Source organism: Biomphalaria glabrata, chromosome 7, assembly GCF_947242115.1.
Source record: "Biomphalaria glabrata chromosome 7, xgBioGlab47.1, whole genome shotgun sequence".
Lineage (NCBI taxonomy): Eukaryota > Metazoa > Mollusca > Gastropoda > Planorbidae > Biomphalaria > Biomphalaria glabrata.
This window is the reverse complement of record NC_074717.1, coordinates 7060234-7077699: the sequence shown is the minus strand read 5'-3', so window position 1 is coordinate 7077699 and position 17466 is coordinate 7060234. Positions and strand designations below refer to the sequence as shown.

The following is a 17466-nucleotide window of genomic DNA, read 5'->3' as shown; positions in this document are numbered from 1 at the left end:
TCCAGGCTAAGGCAGCTTTCTCCAGGCTAAGGCAGCTTTCTCCAGGCTAAGGCAGCTTTCTCCAGGCTAAGGCAGCTTTCTCCAGGCTAAGGCAGCTTTCTCCAGGCTAAGGCAGCTTTCTCTAGGCTAAGGCAGCTTTCTCCAGGCTAAGGCAGCTTTCTCCAGGCTAAGGCAGCTTTCTCCAGGCTAAGGCAGCTTTCTCTAGGCTAAGGCAGCTTTCTCCAGGCTAAGGCAGCTTTCTCTAGGCTAAGGCAGCTTCATTTCTTTTGCTCGGCGATGATCGTACCAGCAGTCTGTCTCCATGATGTGCGGTCTTTGGCTATTTGCTCCCACAGGCGCTAAACAAAAACAATTTGTAAAATTTTTTTTAATAATAATAATAATAATAATAATTTTATTTATATAGCGCTGTTAACAAACAAAATGTAGGCTCAAGGCGCTGTAATAACATTACAATAACATTACAAACACAAACACGACAATAGGAATCAAAAACTAATCTAAAAAAGTTTTAAACAAGTAGGTCTTAATGTTCTTCTTAAAAGTGGTATAGCATGTTGTCTGTCTGAGATCAATGGGGAGTGAGTTCCAGACCTTTGGTCGGTGCACTGAAAAAGCCCGCAGACCGTAGCTTTTGAGGGAGAAACGTGGCACCGCTAAAAGCGTTGAGTCCATTGAGCGTAGATTTATTATTGTTAGTCTAGATCTATTACAAATTTAATTATATGTTTGATCCAAACTAATTGATACAAATACGCTTAATATAAGCTTTTTTTTTTCATTATTGTTTTTCCAACTAATAACAGCATTGTTATAAAATCCTTAAAATCATATCTTTTAATTGTAGGTACATTTAAAAAACGATTCTATTTCACTAGGCAACTGTACAAGTAAAATTTCCCCTTTCAGACCTTGTGTTCTATAGGGCAAATGATGTAAAGGTCTTCTGATTCTGTGGCCCAAGGTTAACGAGGGTGTCATGTTGCCAGCACAACGACCAACCGCCTTCACTTTTTCCCTAATAATGTCAGGTACCCATTAGAGCTGGGAGTACTCAGAGGCGCCCAAAGATCCCGAAATTTAAAAATCCAGTCTTGATTAGGATTCAAACCCGGGACCACCGGTTCGGGAGCTAAGCGTTTTACAGCTCAGTCGATGCACTTTATCTAGGCAACTATACCACTTCATAAAAACTTTTTAAAAAATTTCTAACGATGTTATCACAATTTAGTAATAGACCAATTAGATTTAAAGAAAATAACTGACAATCATATAAGAAGAACGATTAAGCCTAACTCAATGAACTTTTAGTTAGATGATTCATAATGCTAACTCATTGCTTCCTTTCAACTCAATGAAAGTGTACTTCCTATAATCTCTATTGTAACATGACAAGTACAGAATAAAGTACTTGAGGCTTTGTTTTTGCACATCAAATTCTTAGAAGTGACAATACACTTAGATTTTTTTAATTTTTTTATTTTTTGTTGTTTTTTTATTGTGGCTTTTAGCGCGCCCGAAAGGGGAATAGACGATATTAGTTTTGTGTGGTCTGTCTGTTCGTCCATTCGTCCGTCCGTTCCATTTAGATCTCGTAAACTAGAAATGTTATTGAAAATACGACATCATGATATTTTAGACCAGTGATTCCCAAAGTGGTCTGTGTTATGACGATATGAAATTAATTACGCTGGATGATCATTTGAGACGATTCCACCCAAATAAAATAGATTAAAGATTTTTAAAAATTTCAAACACTCAAAGATAAAGTTCAGAATAACCAACAAAATCTCTCTTCAACATTAAATAGAGAAAGATGGTGATTTGCGAGAGTCTTACAAGATCTTTTAGCTTATAGCCAAATACGGAAAACACCATAAAACATTGATTTTACCAGCCGTTAAATTAGTTAAAAAAAACTGTTTTACACAAACCAACATCTGATATTATGAAAATAATTTCTATAAGCAACAGTTCCAGGGCACATCGGTGGCATAAGTTATAACATTTAAAGTTCCTTCTGTAATTCTCTGCAAAAGACAAATACAGCTTGGGATCAGGGGCGTCATAGGCTCTGAAGGGTGCATTCCGCTGTGTGCTATAAACTGCCTAAGAATCGCAGGCTCCTTATTTTTCCTCCGTTTCGACCCACGAAACCTTTCCCATGTTTGGGTATAGCTGTAAAGCAGCACATATTTGAATTCTGTTTTCCTTCTACTAGATGGGTAGCCAGCCCAGGCTAATGAGTCCCTCCTGCCCAGTTACTCACATTCGCCCCTTCTCCTAATAGTGAAAACAGCCCCAAGGACCGAATATTTGAGCCATACGTGAAAGATCACGAGTTACTTGAGAATATGCTCTTGACGAAAATGTTTACAAAATACTAAAAGCCAATTAATTAATAAATAGTTCATATTTGAAGAACAACAAATTCTTATTTGTAACATAACATCCTTAGCAACCGATGAGATATCTGCAAAATACAATAGTTCCAGTGTGTTTGAGTGTTTGGTGATTCCAGTTATACATATTAATTGTTACTTTAAGTGGTTTAAATTTGAATTTTATCAATAAAAAAGATAGAGCTCTAAATTACCTTTTCACTCTTCAAGTCACTACAGTTAGAAATTAATCTAAAAAAAAATGAGTATTTCAATTTGCAAAAAAGGGAATACAAGCAGGGGTCTACCAAAAAAAAACAACAGAAAACATGACATGGGGTCTACGAGCTAAAAAAATGTTGAGAACCTCCGTTATGGACCATTCAAAGTTCTGATGTAATGGCTACTTTTTTTTTTCTGAAAGCACAAATTTAATTTTTAAAAACAACTATGCGAGCAGATTTTTCATAAAAAATACACCATTTTTACAACTATTTACTAATAATAGTAACACACACGGGAGGCTATTAGGTAAGGAAGCTGATTATTTACCATATTTTTAACACATTTATGCAAAACGGTTTTAGATTTTTTTATAAGTTCTGTCATACTAACTACTACATTAAGAAAAAATACAACTTTTTTTTAAAGAGAAAAAATAAAAAAGGAAGATGGAGAAAGGAGAAAAGGGGGAAGGGAAATAAAGAAAGAGTAAGAGAAGAGAGGGAGAGGAGAAAGGAAGAGAAGAGAGGAAGAGGAGAGATGAAGAGGAGAGAGGAAGAGGAGAGATGAAGAGGAAGAGGAGAGAGGAAGAGGAGAGATGAAGAGGAGAGAGGAAGAGGAGAGAGGAAGAGGAGAGATGAAGAGGAAGAGGAGAGAGGAAGAGGAGAGATGAAGAGGAGAGAGGAAGAGGAGAGGTGAAGAGGAAGAGGAGAGAGGAAGAGTAGAGATGAAGAGGAGAGAGGAAGAGGAGAGAGGAAGAGGAGAGATGAAGAGGAAGAGGAGAGAGGAAGAGGAGAGATGAAGAGGAGAGAGGAAGAGGAGAGAGGAAGAGGAGAGGTGAAGAGGAAGAGGAGAGAGGAAGAGGAGAGATGAAGAGGAGAGATGAAGAGGAGAGATGAAGAGGAAGAGGAGAGAGGAAGAGGAGAGATGAAGAGGAAGAGGAGAGAGGAAGAGGAAAGATGAAGAGGAGAGAGGAAGAGGAGAGAGGAAGAGGAGAGAGGAAGAGGAGAGATGAAGAGGAGAGATGAAGAGGAGAGAGGAAGAGGAAGAGGAGAGAGGAAGAGGAGAGATAAAGAGGAAGAGGAGAGAGAAAGAGGAGAGATGAAGAGGAGAGATGAAGAGGAGAGAGGAAGAGGAAGAGGAGAGAGGAAGAGGAGAGATAAAGAGGAAGAGGAGAGAGAAAGAGGAGAGATGAAGAGGAGAGAGGAAGAGGAGAGAGGAAGAGGAGAGAGGAAGAGGAGAGATGAAGAGGAGAGATGAAGAGGAGAGAGGAAGAGAAAAAGAAAGAGAGGCAAAGAAAAAAAATGAAAAAAAAAAGACAGTCACAGAGAAATTGTCGCAAGGCAGAAACTCCCCGGATACTGACTCTTTAACAGACAATATTGCCACCTTGATGATGAGGATGTAGTGTTCGGAATCTCAAAGGAGGAAATCAAAAATGGTCATACGAAGGGGAAAAAAAACGAAACAATATAAACGTTTGGATGCCTACGTACGTATGTGTGTGTGTTTAATAAAAGTTGATTTAAAGAACCGGTTTAATGGAGCAAAACGTACAAGGGAAAAAAACCCTGAGCAAGGGAGACAAAAATGAAAAAAAAATGTGTGACTAAGAGGTTTAAAAATTTTAAATATCAATTAAAGTACTTTACAAAAAAATTAGATCAATAAGATAATCACTAACATCAGTTAGGCCAGGTTCACATCTAACTTCAGATTTGCTTTATATTATACACTTGATCTGAAAGACGATAGAGCATCATATCACTTAACTAAAGGGAAACATTTCTTGGTTTGTTTGTTTTAGGAAAACGTATATTTGTTGGGTTTGATTTAGAGATTCTCCCTTAACAAACAAAATTAGATATATTCGATAATCATACAATAAAATCGGTTAGGCCAGGTTCACATTTAGCTTCACCTTCACCTATCCCTTAGTCTGATGGACCAGACATCAGACAGAATCTGTCTACCGCTCTTCTCTTTTTCTGTCTGTCCTTTGCCTTTGATATAATTTCATTCACTCTTCTTCCTGGTAGTGTTCCCTGAAGAAAGGTCTTTGCAAGCCCTGAGGACCTAGTGATGTGGCCATAGACTTGGAGTTTACGTTTTCTGACAATGATTAGCAGGTCATTGTTGGGTCCTATTGCTGTATTAATCCTGTTTCTAATCTCTTCATTCGTGGTGCGGTCTTTGTAAGTGACACAACTATATGTTTATAACTGTCATTTCATCGAATACACATGAATATTAACAAAGTAATAAAAATAACATTAATAAATCTCTGTATCCTGTGGGATAAAATTATTTTTGTATTTGACAATACAAGAGCACGTCTCTTTTTTTATATCGATATATGGTTGTAGTTGTTGATAGTCTGTAGCTCATAGTTTCTGATATTCTTTATAAAAATATTGAAACCTGCCTTTTTGTCTACCTGAGCAGACCACTTCGGGGGCCAATTTTGAGTTTGCGTTTCAACACAAACTTTCTTTGTAACTTTTTTTTTTTTTTAATGATTTTCTTGTTTAGGTTTCGTTTCATTGTGCATTAGCTCCCATCTATTAAAAATGTTATTCACAATTCTGATAGCCCAAGCTTTCTACCAGTAGATCCAATTTTATACTGAGCCAGGATTCGAACCTATTTCATGAGGACAAGTTAAGAACGTCTGTTGAGAGGAAAAAGATGTTTGTCTCATGACAGCCACACAGTAACTTTGCAATCGTTGTTTCCCCCTCGCCCTAAAAAAAAGAGCGTCATTTTTTTGTGTGAATTTTTTGTGATTTACAGGATGACAACGATTGGTTACAACACCCCTAATGTGGGACATGTGACTTAGAGGCTACTTATCAAAGGGGGCAGGGCTATCCTAGGGCTTAGCTATCTTCGAATAGACTTGGCTACCTGTTAAGGAGGTTTGGCTACCTATCAAATGGGCTTGGCTACATATCAAAAGGGCTTGGCTACCTATCAAGGGGGGCTTTGCTACCTATCAAGGGGGGCTTGACTACCTATCAAGGGGCTCTTGTTTCATACTTACACAATGTTGTGTTAACTGAGTGCTTAAAAACAAAAGCACAGAAAACCTTCTCCCAAATGCCCCTTCCCCCGATTGGTCCACAAAAGAGATAGATCATATAACGCTGATTATGCTATAAGCATGAAAGTTGTGCTATAAAAAAGAAATTTCAATCAATGTTTACCACTTTACCACATTAACATTTTTTCAAACAGAAAAAGAGTGATTCGTCTGCTAAGGAAACAGAAAGGTTTCTCAAATTGTTGCAGATAAAAAAACTTGGTTGATTTTTGTGGTGAGGACTTGTTGCCTTATAGAGTGAAACGTTCTCAAAAAGTCATTTCAATTACTTTTTTTTTCTCATTTTTTTTTAGTTTTAAGGTTGATTAAAGGGGCGTGGTTACTGAATGGTAAGTGACTTGCTAGCTGAGGAGTCTCGACTTCAAGTCCCGGTAAACACTGGAATTTTAAACTTCGTAAATTTTGAGAACCACCTTGGATCCATCCAACACATGTTGGGAAAGTAAAGGTGGCTGATCATGACACCCTCGTTAACTCTTGAAACACATGAGCTTTAGACCATCTTCCCCCAAGGATCACAATGTCGTAATAGATGGAAACATTTTATCTTTCAGATTGTATACATTTGCACAGAACACAGAAGACAACAACGATCCTTTCTGTTTATCTATCTACGACAGCGCTGTGGTTCTTACTCAAAGAATTACAAGTTAAACTTATTATTTGCATTTCCACGATATGTCTACAATACAGACAGTGAATCCAAGCGCTTAACCACTCAGTTACACCCTCTTATATAATAACTGCGAGAGAATATTCTGTAAAGAAATTGGTCCTTTATAAGCTTGTATTCTAGATCTCATGAATGCCAAAGGCCGAATAGACCAATTTCTCAAAATTGGGAATAATAGTAATATATGGCTTCCTTCAGTCGCGAAGCGACTATGGATCATCTCATGGAAATGAGATGAATGCCTGGGCATTAGCTGTGGTCGGAACGATGTCGCCCACACATCAGTTCCCCCAGCTCCTCGCAGCTGATGTATCCAAAGGAACGGCAGTGATGATACAGTTTGGGTTCAGCGGAGCCGCAGGTTCTGCCAGAGTGTAGCACTGGGTGCTGCAAACTGCTTTAGGGTCGCCAGGTCCTGATTTTCCCCAGGGTTGACTCCCGAAGCCTTTACCATGATTGGGTATAGCTGCAAGGCAACAGAGGTTTCAGTTCAGAGTTTTCCTTATCCTAGGTGGGTAGCCAGCCATGGCTAATGAGCCCCTCCTGCCCGAAGCTTACTGGTTAAGGCGCCAGTTACTCGCCTTTGCCCCTTCTGTTAGTGAGAACAGTTCTGCGGGACTCAATGTCTGAGCCACTCGTGAAGGCCAGGAGTTGGACTGGTTATCAGAGCCTATTTGAGAAGCAGGCCATTAGGAAGCATTTTATAGGTAGTGGAGTGCTTACATCCATTACCACTTCCGGCAAAGACAACCTTGTTATTTAAAAAAAAAATAGAAAAGGGGCTTCGCAAAAATTTATTAAATTCGGCCCCGCAATTTGTAAGGCCGGCCATGGAATGTACTATGTATTTATTTTTTTAAAGACGTCACAAGGTCAGAAGTAGACATTTTCTCGGTAACAATTCTAGTGGCTTCAGTTTGTTTTTATGATGTTGAATACAAAAGAAATAATTGACCATTACGAAAAGTTGCAACATTCTGTTAGAGAGTGTTCTAGTTCCTGATTTTTACAATACCTCAATTCAATTCGTAACCTCGTGGAAACTTCAAAAATCTAATACCTGGGTGGGTGGGACATCGATCTAAAAACTTTGACTCGTATATCGTTCATGAAAAAGATTACTAGCTCGTTAGCCAAAATGGGAAACTTCTAGACTTAGTTTGACCGATTTAATTTTTTAAAGTAAAAAAAAATAAATAATTGCTTAATTAAAAATTTAGCCAGTGAATGAGAAAATATTTATCTGAAAGGACTAAACGTCTTTAGATATATCCGCAATTAGGCGTTATATTTTTTGAAGAGCATATTTACCAGTTTTTAAAACATAACATTCGTTAGTTATTAAGAGCAAATATTGCCCTTATGTAGCTGCACACTATGCTTATAGTTTCCCACCACTTTTTTTACTAAGTTTTGATCACATCGTGAGCTCAACCAGCATTAGAGGATTGTGTTGCAGTTTCAACAGCAAAGTTCAGATTATGACTGACCTGCACTGCCTATGCCTACATCGTTGTGACAAGAAAACCAGTGACTTGACAGAATTTAAGTCATTGGTTAATATGCATGACTAAATGCATGACGCGTAGGACGTAATCATCTTCTTTTTTGAAGTAACGTCTGTATTATATAAGATAAGATAAGAGAGCTTCATATTACTTCCATTTTCCAGAAAGAAAGTTTAAATTTTCACTCTGTATAATGTCAGGGTGAACATGTTTTAGTGAGTGTAGTTAGCTTTAGTTTTTTTTCATCGTAGGGCGGGGAAGAGGTGATCATTTCAAACCCCTTTCTTTTTTTTTCTTATTTAAAGCTCAAAGCACGTCTGGCTTCGATTATGGAATTTGAGGACTATTTTTTCTTAATTTTTGTTTTCTATTATTGAAGAGGGAGTTTTCAACCTCAAACCTCCCTTGACAACGAATCCTGGTGAAGACTGGAATTTTTAATTGTGGGATCTTTGGGCGCCTCTGAGTCCACCAAGCTCTAATGGGTACCTGACATGAGTTGGGGAAAAGTAAAGACTGTTGGCCGTTGTGCTGGACACGAGACACCCCCGTCAATCCTAGTCCCCAGAAAAGATGACCTTGCATCACCTGCCTTATAGATCACAAGGTCTGAAAGGGCAACTTTGCTTTTTTTTTCTTTTCTCCCTTGACAACGCCTGGGCGATTGTTTAACATTAAAACCTCCCTTTCAATTCTGTGTTTTTTTTTAATTGGTAATTAGAGTTACATTTGTTTAAATATAGTATTTAAATTCTTATAAAATATTCATTTACTTGATGCACATTTTACTTTATATATATATATATATATATATATATATTGTTGCGAATCTCACTATCCAGGCTCTCTGCAAACTGCACCATACGCCACCAACTTAAAGAACTTGACAACTCAGGGCTCCAAAATAACGTAAAGGTTTAATGTCCATAAATAACAGCCAATACTGTACAATTGGCAGCACGTAACACAGGCTGTACAAATATCTCTCCGTATCAACCGTACCGCCGTATCAAGTCTTGCACTGGCCTCTCCGTCTCGTTCCGGGCTTGCACTGGGTTCAACAGTTCAGGACTGACTTCACACACTAGGCTCGTTGTGTCGGACTCGATCACAGACCAAGATCAAGAAGCCGTTCGTCTCAACTGTACTTGAAAGTACTCCGCACTGAACCGTCGTAATGCTCCGTACAGAACCACACCGTTGAACTGTGCTGTAGTCGACCGGACTGTAGTGAACCGGGCTCTGAACCTCTGCCGTGAACCGTCTTGACTGCGTCACCTCCGCTCTTATATAGGGTCCCTACTGGCCTTCTCGAACCGGACAGAACGCCGCTCGACTTTTCTAGGTGGTCAGATGACTACAACTCTCGTGACGCTCCTGAGCTCTGTTCACGACGTCGATCTTTCCCGAACCGCCGTCGATCCTTCCCGAACCGCCGTGTTGACACTCGTCTCGGCTGACCGTCGTAAGTCGTCACGGTTGACCGCTCGTCTAGCGCTGGCCTGGGGCGATTTGCGTCGGCTGACTACACTCACACCACTACCCCCATCTGTGCCACCACCAGGTTTATAACAATATATATATATATATATATATATATATATATATATATATATTACATTTTCTATCCTACATTGTACAATCCTTCCGTATATATGATCTACTTGTAATCTGTTTACTTTTATGAAACTGAAGTAGCCTTTAAGTACATGTTCCATATAAGTATCAAATACTCTGCTAACAAAATCAAGTTTATAGCTCTTAGGTTTTTTTTTTTTTTGTTTTTTTTTTGTATTTTATTTTTTTAAAATGCTAGACCTAATTTGGCCTTGACCAGAATGTTGGCATTTAAAATGTTGGACAGAGTTTCACTAAGACTGGTGAAGTTTGGACACTCCCCAAACAAATGTTTCTCTGGTTTGTTATTTTCTATTCCACATTGTCTTCATGTGTGTTTCTGACCTGCCCTGTCCTTATCCTTCTTCTTTATAGGGGTCATTTCGTAAAATTAAAGTAAAATAGCAGTCTTTTACATTATAACCACCTTAACATTGTCATGTTAATCCTGATAACGTGCTCTATTACATGTCGGGGATACTTGTGTAGGTAAAGAACTAGCTGAATTAATATTTACAATATAAAATATTTTAAAACTTCATGCGTTAAAAATCATTAAAATATTGAACACATACAATATACAAAGCAATAATACGCTTTATAATGTAAATAACATTTTAAAAAATTATTCAAATGTTGACATCACATGAAGCTTTAAACTTAAAAACTCCTTAAACTGATTGTAGACTCTTAATAGAAACTAAATAGTGTTAGTTTGTTAACAACTTCCGGTTTTCACTTCTATACAGCCTAGACTCCCTGCCCCACATGACAGTGATATACCTTAATTATATTTGAGCCACACAAGAATATATCTATTTAAGGATCATTATTATTTTGCTTAAGTACAAGTTTGTAGATAATTAAAACTGCAATCAATATAGCACCTAAAATTAAAGATGCGATGTTCAGATTCAATGCACACCTCGAATTCTTTTGGGCGTCCGCGTATCGTCCTTGACCTGCATGCTTTCTTGCCTGAAGTAAAAAAAAAAGAAATACATTTTGATCTGCCTATAATTTCTCTCTCTCTCTCTCTCTCTCTTTATATACATGTTTTTTGTATGTGTCTTTAGTTAGAATAATAATAAGGCTTGTCTTCGAGTCCGAAGGAATGCAATATTTCTCGTGGCTACGCAATCCCTGCTCTGACCTATATATTTTGCCACAACCAGGGCAAGCATAACCATTGTCCGCCGGTGGTCGATTAAGATTTTCTTTTCGTCGATTGCGCCTGTCCTCGGCAGTGGAGTGACCTCCAGCTGAGGCCGCATGCAACCAGGTGCTCTCTTCTATGTCGGCTAAGGCAAGTTAGCGCCTAAGCTGGTCTTTAAAGCGTTTCCATGGGGCAATTCTGTTACGTCAACCACCTTTTAGCTCACCAAAAAAGACTGCCTTTGGCATACGCTCGTCTCCCATACGGGATACGTGCCCTGCCCAGCGTAGCTGTCGGACCGTAAGAAGTCCCTCTATACTGTCCATACCGGCGTTCGCAAGGATATCGCTATTAGTAGTCCTGCCACCGTATGTCCATTATGGAGCGCAAGCATCTTTGGTGAAAGCGCTCAAGAAGTCTAATTAGTTATATATATATATATATATTTTGGAAAAACTAAAGGCGGTTGGTCGTTGTGCTGGCCACCTGACACCCTCGTTAACCGTGGGCCACAGAAAAAAGATTACCTATATATCATCTGCCCTATAGATCGCAAGGTCTAAAAAAGAAACATTACTTTTTTACTTACCCTGTTGGATTCAATTATTGCCCAAATTCCTAATGGCAAACAACAGCAGAAGGTAGTGAATATGCTTAAACCTAAGTAATCACTTACATGGCGCTCTCTCTTTATCTGTAGGAAACAGAAAAAGTAAACAAAATATTAGTGAAGTCCTGGTGGGCAGCGTACTAAATGACCTATCTCGCAACTCCAACCCAGGCCACACATATATTTTTCATGCTGGACTTGTATGCAGTCTTGACACGCTAGACCACTCTGTATGTGTTGTCTTAAATTATTTAATCACGTAAACTCGTCATATACATTTAAATAACAAAAACTAGGTGACAAGTACAGGTACAATATGCTAAGTCATGGTATTGTCATGCTTGGAAATAAAGATTTTTAAATGTCATTTGGAAACAAGTCTTTTTTTACATCTCAATCCTTTTTTTTTTTTTCACCGACTTTTTACTAAGTCTGTTTGGAGAAAGTCTCTATTCCTTGTCATCAATAGATCACCTCTGAGAAAGTCTCTGTTCCTTGTCATCAATAGATCACCTCGGAGAAAGTCTCTATTCTTTGTTATCATTTCAATAGATCGATTAGGAGAAAGTCTCTTTTCCCTGTCATCATTTTAATAGATCTATTTGGAGAAATTCTTATTCCTTGTCATCATTTCAATAAATCTATTTGGAGAAATTCTTATTCCTTGTCATCATTTCAATAAATCTATTTGGAGAAAGTCTATATTCCTTGTTATCATTTCAATAAATCTATTTGGAGAAAGTCTCTATTCCTTACTCTCTCTCTCCACTTCTCACTGATTATCTAGCATTTTATAACTGAAATTTGAGTTTGACCCCCATCTCACTTACCTGAGAAATGTATCTAGATCCAGGTTGGACAATGTACTGGACAGGCTGAGAGAACTGCTGCTGACCATAGGTGTAACGTGGTAGTAATGCGTCTTGGCTCTCATCAGTCATTTGTGTGTACATAGGTGGATATCCTTGGGAGTCAGAAGATTGTGGCACTAGTATTTGGTATGGAACACTGTAAGCATCATGTTTAGTCCTCTTTTTGATTTTTTTTGGAGAATAAATGAAAAACAATTAACTAGTTATTACGATTTACCGTGATACTAAATAATTAAACCGAAACATTTTGAGATGCTATCCGCGTTTCACTAAAGACAATATACAGACAAGCTTCTTAAGAGCTAATAAAATTGTTGGTTTATATGAGTTTTATTTATTTATTTTTTTCACATATGCGGGCTCGTATAAATCTATATTTAGATCTAACTATAACTGTCATTCATTTGACATAAAATTTGACTTTTATGAATTTCACAATTTAGAAAATAAATTAGTTTGTTCCCTTGAAATTGTATTTTTTTTTTTCGAAATGCAGCATCCAGACATGTCTCATAAGGGTGGCCGTTAATATATACGAGACAAAACGTAATAGAATTGGTATTCTCAAAGACCAACAGCGTCTATTGTTTTCCAGGTAACAGGCTAGAGTTGAGCCCCTTGGTCCAAAGTTGTTTTTTTATCTGGGAAAGAACCTTACATTTACTGCCATAGCTATCAATGTTCCTTTTTTATATAAACAAAATTGATTAAATAATACTAGTTAATTTACTAATTCACTAGTAAATTTTTAGATTGATTTATGTGTTGTCATAGTTTCAACTTAGTCCGATAGAGGAAGTGGAAGAAATAATGCGTGTCAGATGGACAGAGTTAAGATAAGATAAGATAAGAGATAAGATAATTTTATTGATCCAATCAAATGGAAATTCAGTTTGACTACAATTGACAACATCAGCATAATTACTGTACAATAATAGTATAGATGAAAAATTCGAACAACATTCACAAGCGAAACACATACACACTCACTACCAGCGCTTTATGAATTAGACTTCTATGTACTTCTCAATGGCGACAGCTGATCTCGTAACACTCTGACCGAAAGTGGGATGAAGGAGTTTTTAAATCTTTCTGTTTTAGTCCTAATGGAAAGGAGACGACCACTTCGTTTAGATCTTATGTAAAAGTGGTTTAATGGGTGCAGGTTGTCCTTAAGAATCGAGAGTGTTTTGGAAAGGCATCTTTCATGAAAAAGCTCTTCAAGAGATGCTAGCTGTATTCGAGTGATATGCGATGCCTTTTTAATTAGTCTATTTAGTCTAAGTTGATATAAGCATTATAAAAAAAATTAAAACATTACTGACTTCATTTAAGAAACTACCGATGACATTTTGAGCACACTTCCTTCGTTAAAGAGAGAAAAAAAAAACACCACCAGAATTGTAACATTTTGGTTTTGACACTTTTGGCTTTTTGTTAGCCAGTACAGAAGCCTATTTCACAGTTCCGAATACTAAAATGTGTAAAGAACTTTTGGTCCAAACTGGAGGTAGAATTACTCGTCTCTAGCGTCACATATGTTTCATTTTTTATAGGTTTACAGGTGTCACAAAAGGTTAATAGGTTTACAGGTGTCACAAAAGGTTTAAAGGTTTACAGGTGTCACAAAAGGTTTATAGGTTTACAGGTGTCAAAAAAGGTTTACAGGTGTCACAAAAGGTTTATAGGTTTACAGGTGTCACAAAAGGTTTACAGGTGTCACAAAAGGTTTATAGGTTTACAGGTGTCACAAAAGGTTTATAGGTTTACAGGTGTCACACAAGATTTTAAGTTTTTTATGATTTTACAGAAGATTTATAGATTTACATGTATCACAGAAGGTTTATAGGTTTAGATGTATCACAGAAGGTTTATAGGTTTACATGTATCACAGAAGAGCTATTGGTCTACATGCGTAACAGAAGGTTTATAGGTTTACATGTGTCACAGACGGTTTAAAGGTTAACATGTATCACACAATGTTTATAGGTTTACATGTATCAGAAAAGGTTTATAGGTTTACATGTTTCACAATAGATTTATAGGTTTACATGTGTCACACAAGATTTATAGGTTTACAGGTGTCACACAAGATTTTAAGTTTTTTATGATTTTACAGAAGATTTATAGGTTTACATGTATCACAGAAGGTTTATAGGTTTAGATGTATCACAGAAGGTTTATAGGTTTACATGTATCACAAAAGAGCTATTGGTCTACATGCGTAACAGAAGGTTTATAGGTTTACATGTGTCACAGAAGGTTTAAAGGTTAACATGTATCACACAATGTTTATAGGTTTACATGTATCACAAAAGGTTTATAGGTTTACATGTTTCACAATAGATTTATAGGTTTACATGTGTCACGCAAGATTTTTAGGTTTACATGTATCACATAAGATTTATAGGTTTACATGTGTCACGCAAGATTTTTAGGTTTACATGTATCACATAAGATTTATAGGTTTGCATGTGTCACACAAGATTTATAGGTTTACATGTGTCACGCAAGATTTTTAGGTTTACATGTATCACATAAGATTTATAGGTTAACATGTATCACAGAAGGTTTATAGGTTTAGATGAATCACAGAAGAGCAATACGTTTACATGTGTCACAGGTTTATAGGTTTATACGTGTCATAGAAGATGTATAGGTTCAAGTGTGTTTTTTGGGGTGTGCTAGACTGATCCTTATGGATTGACATGTATCTTGTGGCAAAGCAGGTTTAAAGGTTTATGTGTGATGTAGAAAAATAGGTTGCAACTGGTAATGCGCAGCCATGGAAACACTGCACTCATTCTTAATCTTCGGAATCGAAGACATTGCCATTGTTATTATTATTATTATTATTATGTTGGTTAATAGGTTGGTATATTACTTGTGGCCCCGGAAGATTAAATGTCTTAATTTGTGGTTATGAGTTAAATATTCTCAAAGACCAACAGCGGCTAATCCGTCTATTGTTTCCAGGTAACAGGCTCGAGTTGCGCCCCTTGGTCCAAAATTATTTTTAATTAAATCTGGTTTTCCACCAGGATGTGAAACGTTTTGAGCGCAACTAAATAAGCGCTGTTTGTTTATGTTTGGTTCTGTTTTGGTTAGCTAATTAAGGTGAAGGTCACAGACGAAACTAAAGGTAAAAGAAATACAGAGATGGAATATATTGTGGGGCCTGGTAAGGGGAGGGGAAGATTATTTTTTAACTCTGGGAATGAACGAATAAATTACAGCTCGATCACGTGATTAAACCACATAAGAACGCGGTGGTTTCGGTTCTTATAACCGGTGTCACGGAAAGGAAGTGTATGAAAAATACACATTTGTTATTCAAAACGGCCTTGCACACGTCCTGTCCGTGACATCGGATAGTTAAAGATTTTTTCATATTATTATCTTTAGTTAAGTTAGACAAGTCTCACCCTAAGACTAAACTAGAAGACTTTTACACTTAAGTTTGACCAAATTTTGCATATGTGTCCTCTGTTTTGGGATTTCTCAACTCAATTAGACATAAATAAATTGCAACAGAATCAAATTAGAACCTTGGAATTTATACATGAATAATTACATTCAAGTATGAGCACATTCCTCGTCCCATATGCTAGGACACATTTGTACAAATACTCCTTCTTCCCTAGTGCTATTAGAGCATGGAATGGGTTGCCTGAGCTAGCCAGGAAAACCAGTGACTTGGCAGAATTTAAGTCATTGGTTAACATGCATGACTGAATGCATGACGCGTAGGACGCGATCATCTTCTTTTTTGAAGTAACGTCTGTATTATATAAGACAAGATAAGTAATGCAATGCCATAATAAATTTAATAAACTTAATGACACTCCAGGGCAGAAGACTCAAAAGTAAAGTCCCAATAATACACCAATCACTGAACCATAACTTACAAATAATAAAACACACACAATAAATTATCCAGATAGGCACCAAAGCACATTCATTACTCCAAACGCTTTTTTCCATAAAGCTACGAGAGCATGGAAGGGGTTGCTTGAATCAGCCAGGAAATCTAATGACTTATCACAGTTTACGTCTCTAATGTGGACGATTAGATTGACACGTAGATACGCGTTGCACGTCTATTTAGAAGGAGCGTCAGTATCATATAAGATACGTTGTTCAGCGTAGCAATTAAAAAAAAAAACTATAGAATTTTTTCCCCCTAGTATATTTTAGATTGCATACAGCTTCGTAGTTTATGTATTGTATGAGATGCTGCCTTTTCAAGAGCTCTATAGTTGTCCCCATTGAGACAGACTTGGGCAGCGAAAAGAGCACTTAAATTGACCCACGGCAGACCCACTGCAAACCCATGGTAGACCCATGGTAGACCCACTGCAAACCCAAGGTAGACCCACGGCAGACCCACTGCAAACCCATGGTAGACCCATGGTAGACCCACTGCAAACCCATGGCAGACCCACTGCAAACCCACAGTAGACCCATGGTAGACCCACTGCAAACCCAAGGTAGACCCATGGTAGACCCACTGCAAACCCACTGTAGACCCATGGTAGACCCACTGCAAACCCACAGTAGACCCATGGTAGACCCACTGCAAACTGACGGTAGACCCATGGTAGACCCACTGCAAACCCACTGTAGACCCATGGTAGACACACTGCAAACCCACAGTAGACCCATGGTAGACCCACTGCAAACCCACAGTAGACCCATGGTAGACCCACTGCAAACCCACAGTAGACCCATGGTAGACCCACTGCAAACCCACAGTAGACCCATGGTAGACACACTGCAGAACCTAGCTATGTGCAATAGGAAACTCTTCCTTAATCTTTGGACTCGAAGGCAAAAGAAATAATTGTGCAAAACTTCAACTTGATCCAAGATTGGGTGTTGGAGAAATTACGTGTACAAACTTTTGACCAGAAAGACAGACACACTCTGAGACAGACAGAGTGATTTGATATAAGCTTTGTAACTGTTACATCCAGGGCACGATAAGGTTTCAATCTTTTGCTTTAGTTAGACACATCATAAGATGTATTTTTGAACTTATGACTTCATTTATAAAAAAAAAAAGAAGTATGACGTCCCTCAATCACGTGGTCTAGAGGCTTGATTTATCTGGTGTGGATGGAGCTAAAGCGAATGTTTTTATTGTGCCTTTGCCTAGCAGTTACTAGCGGTCATCAACATTTAAAAAGGGGCGCAATCTAGTAAGAACATGAAGAATGTCAAAGCGTTTAATAACTAAATGTAATTAAAATATTTGTGTGTGTGTGTGATTCAATGGTGTTATTATTCTTGTTTACTTAAACAATAAAAGTATTTGGAATTTC

The 17466-nt window shown here is 37.7% G+C and overlaps 1 protein-coding gene across 1 annotated transcript in view; it reads right to left on the bottom strand.

Annotated features, from left to right (window-relative positions):
* Positions 1–10083: 10083 nt before the first annotated feature.
* The window catches only part of LOC106050628 (uncharacterized), a 12695-nt gene continuing 5312 nt past the window's right edge, over positions 10084–17466 (bottom strand). The window contains exons 3-5 of the mRNA XM_056035677.1: positions 12101–12301; positions 11250–11354; positions 10084–10482 (exon numbers count right to left, since the gene is read on the bottom strand). Of these exons, the coding sequence (XP_055891652.1) occupies positions 10324–10482; positions 11250–11354; positions 12101–12301 (465 nt within the window). The 3' untranslated portion in view covers positions 10084–10323. The remainder of the gene's footprint in view (positions 10483–11249; positions 11355–12100; positions 12302–17466) is intronic.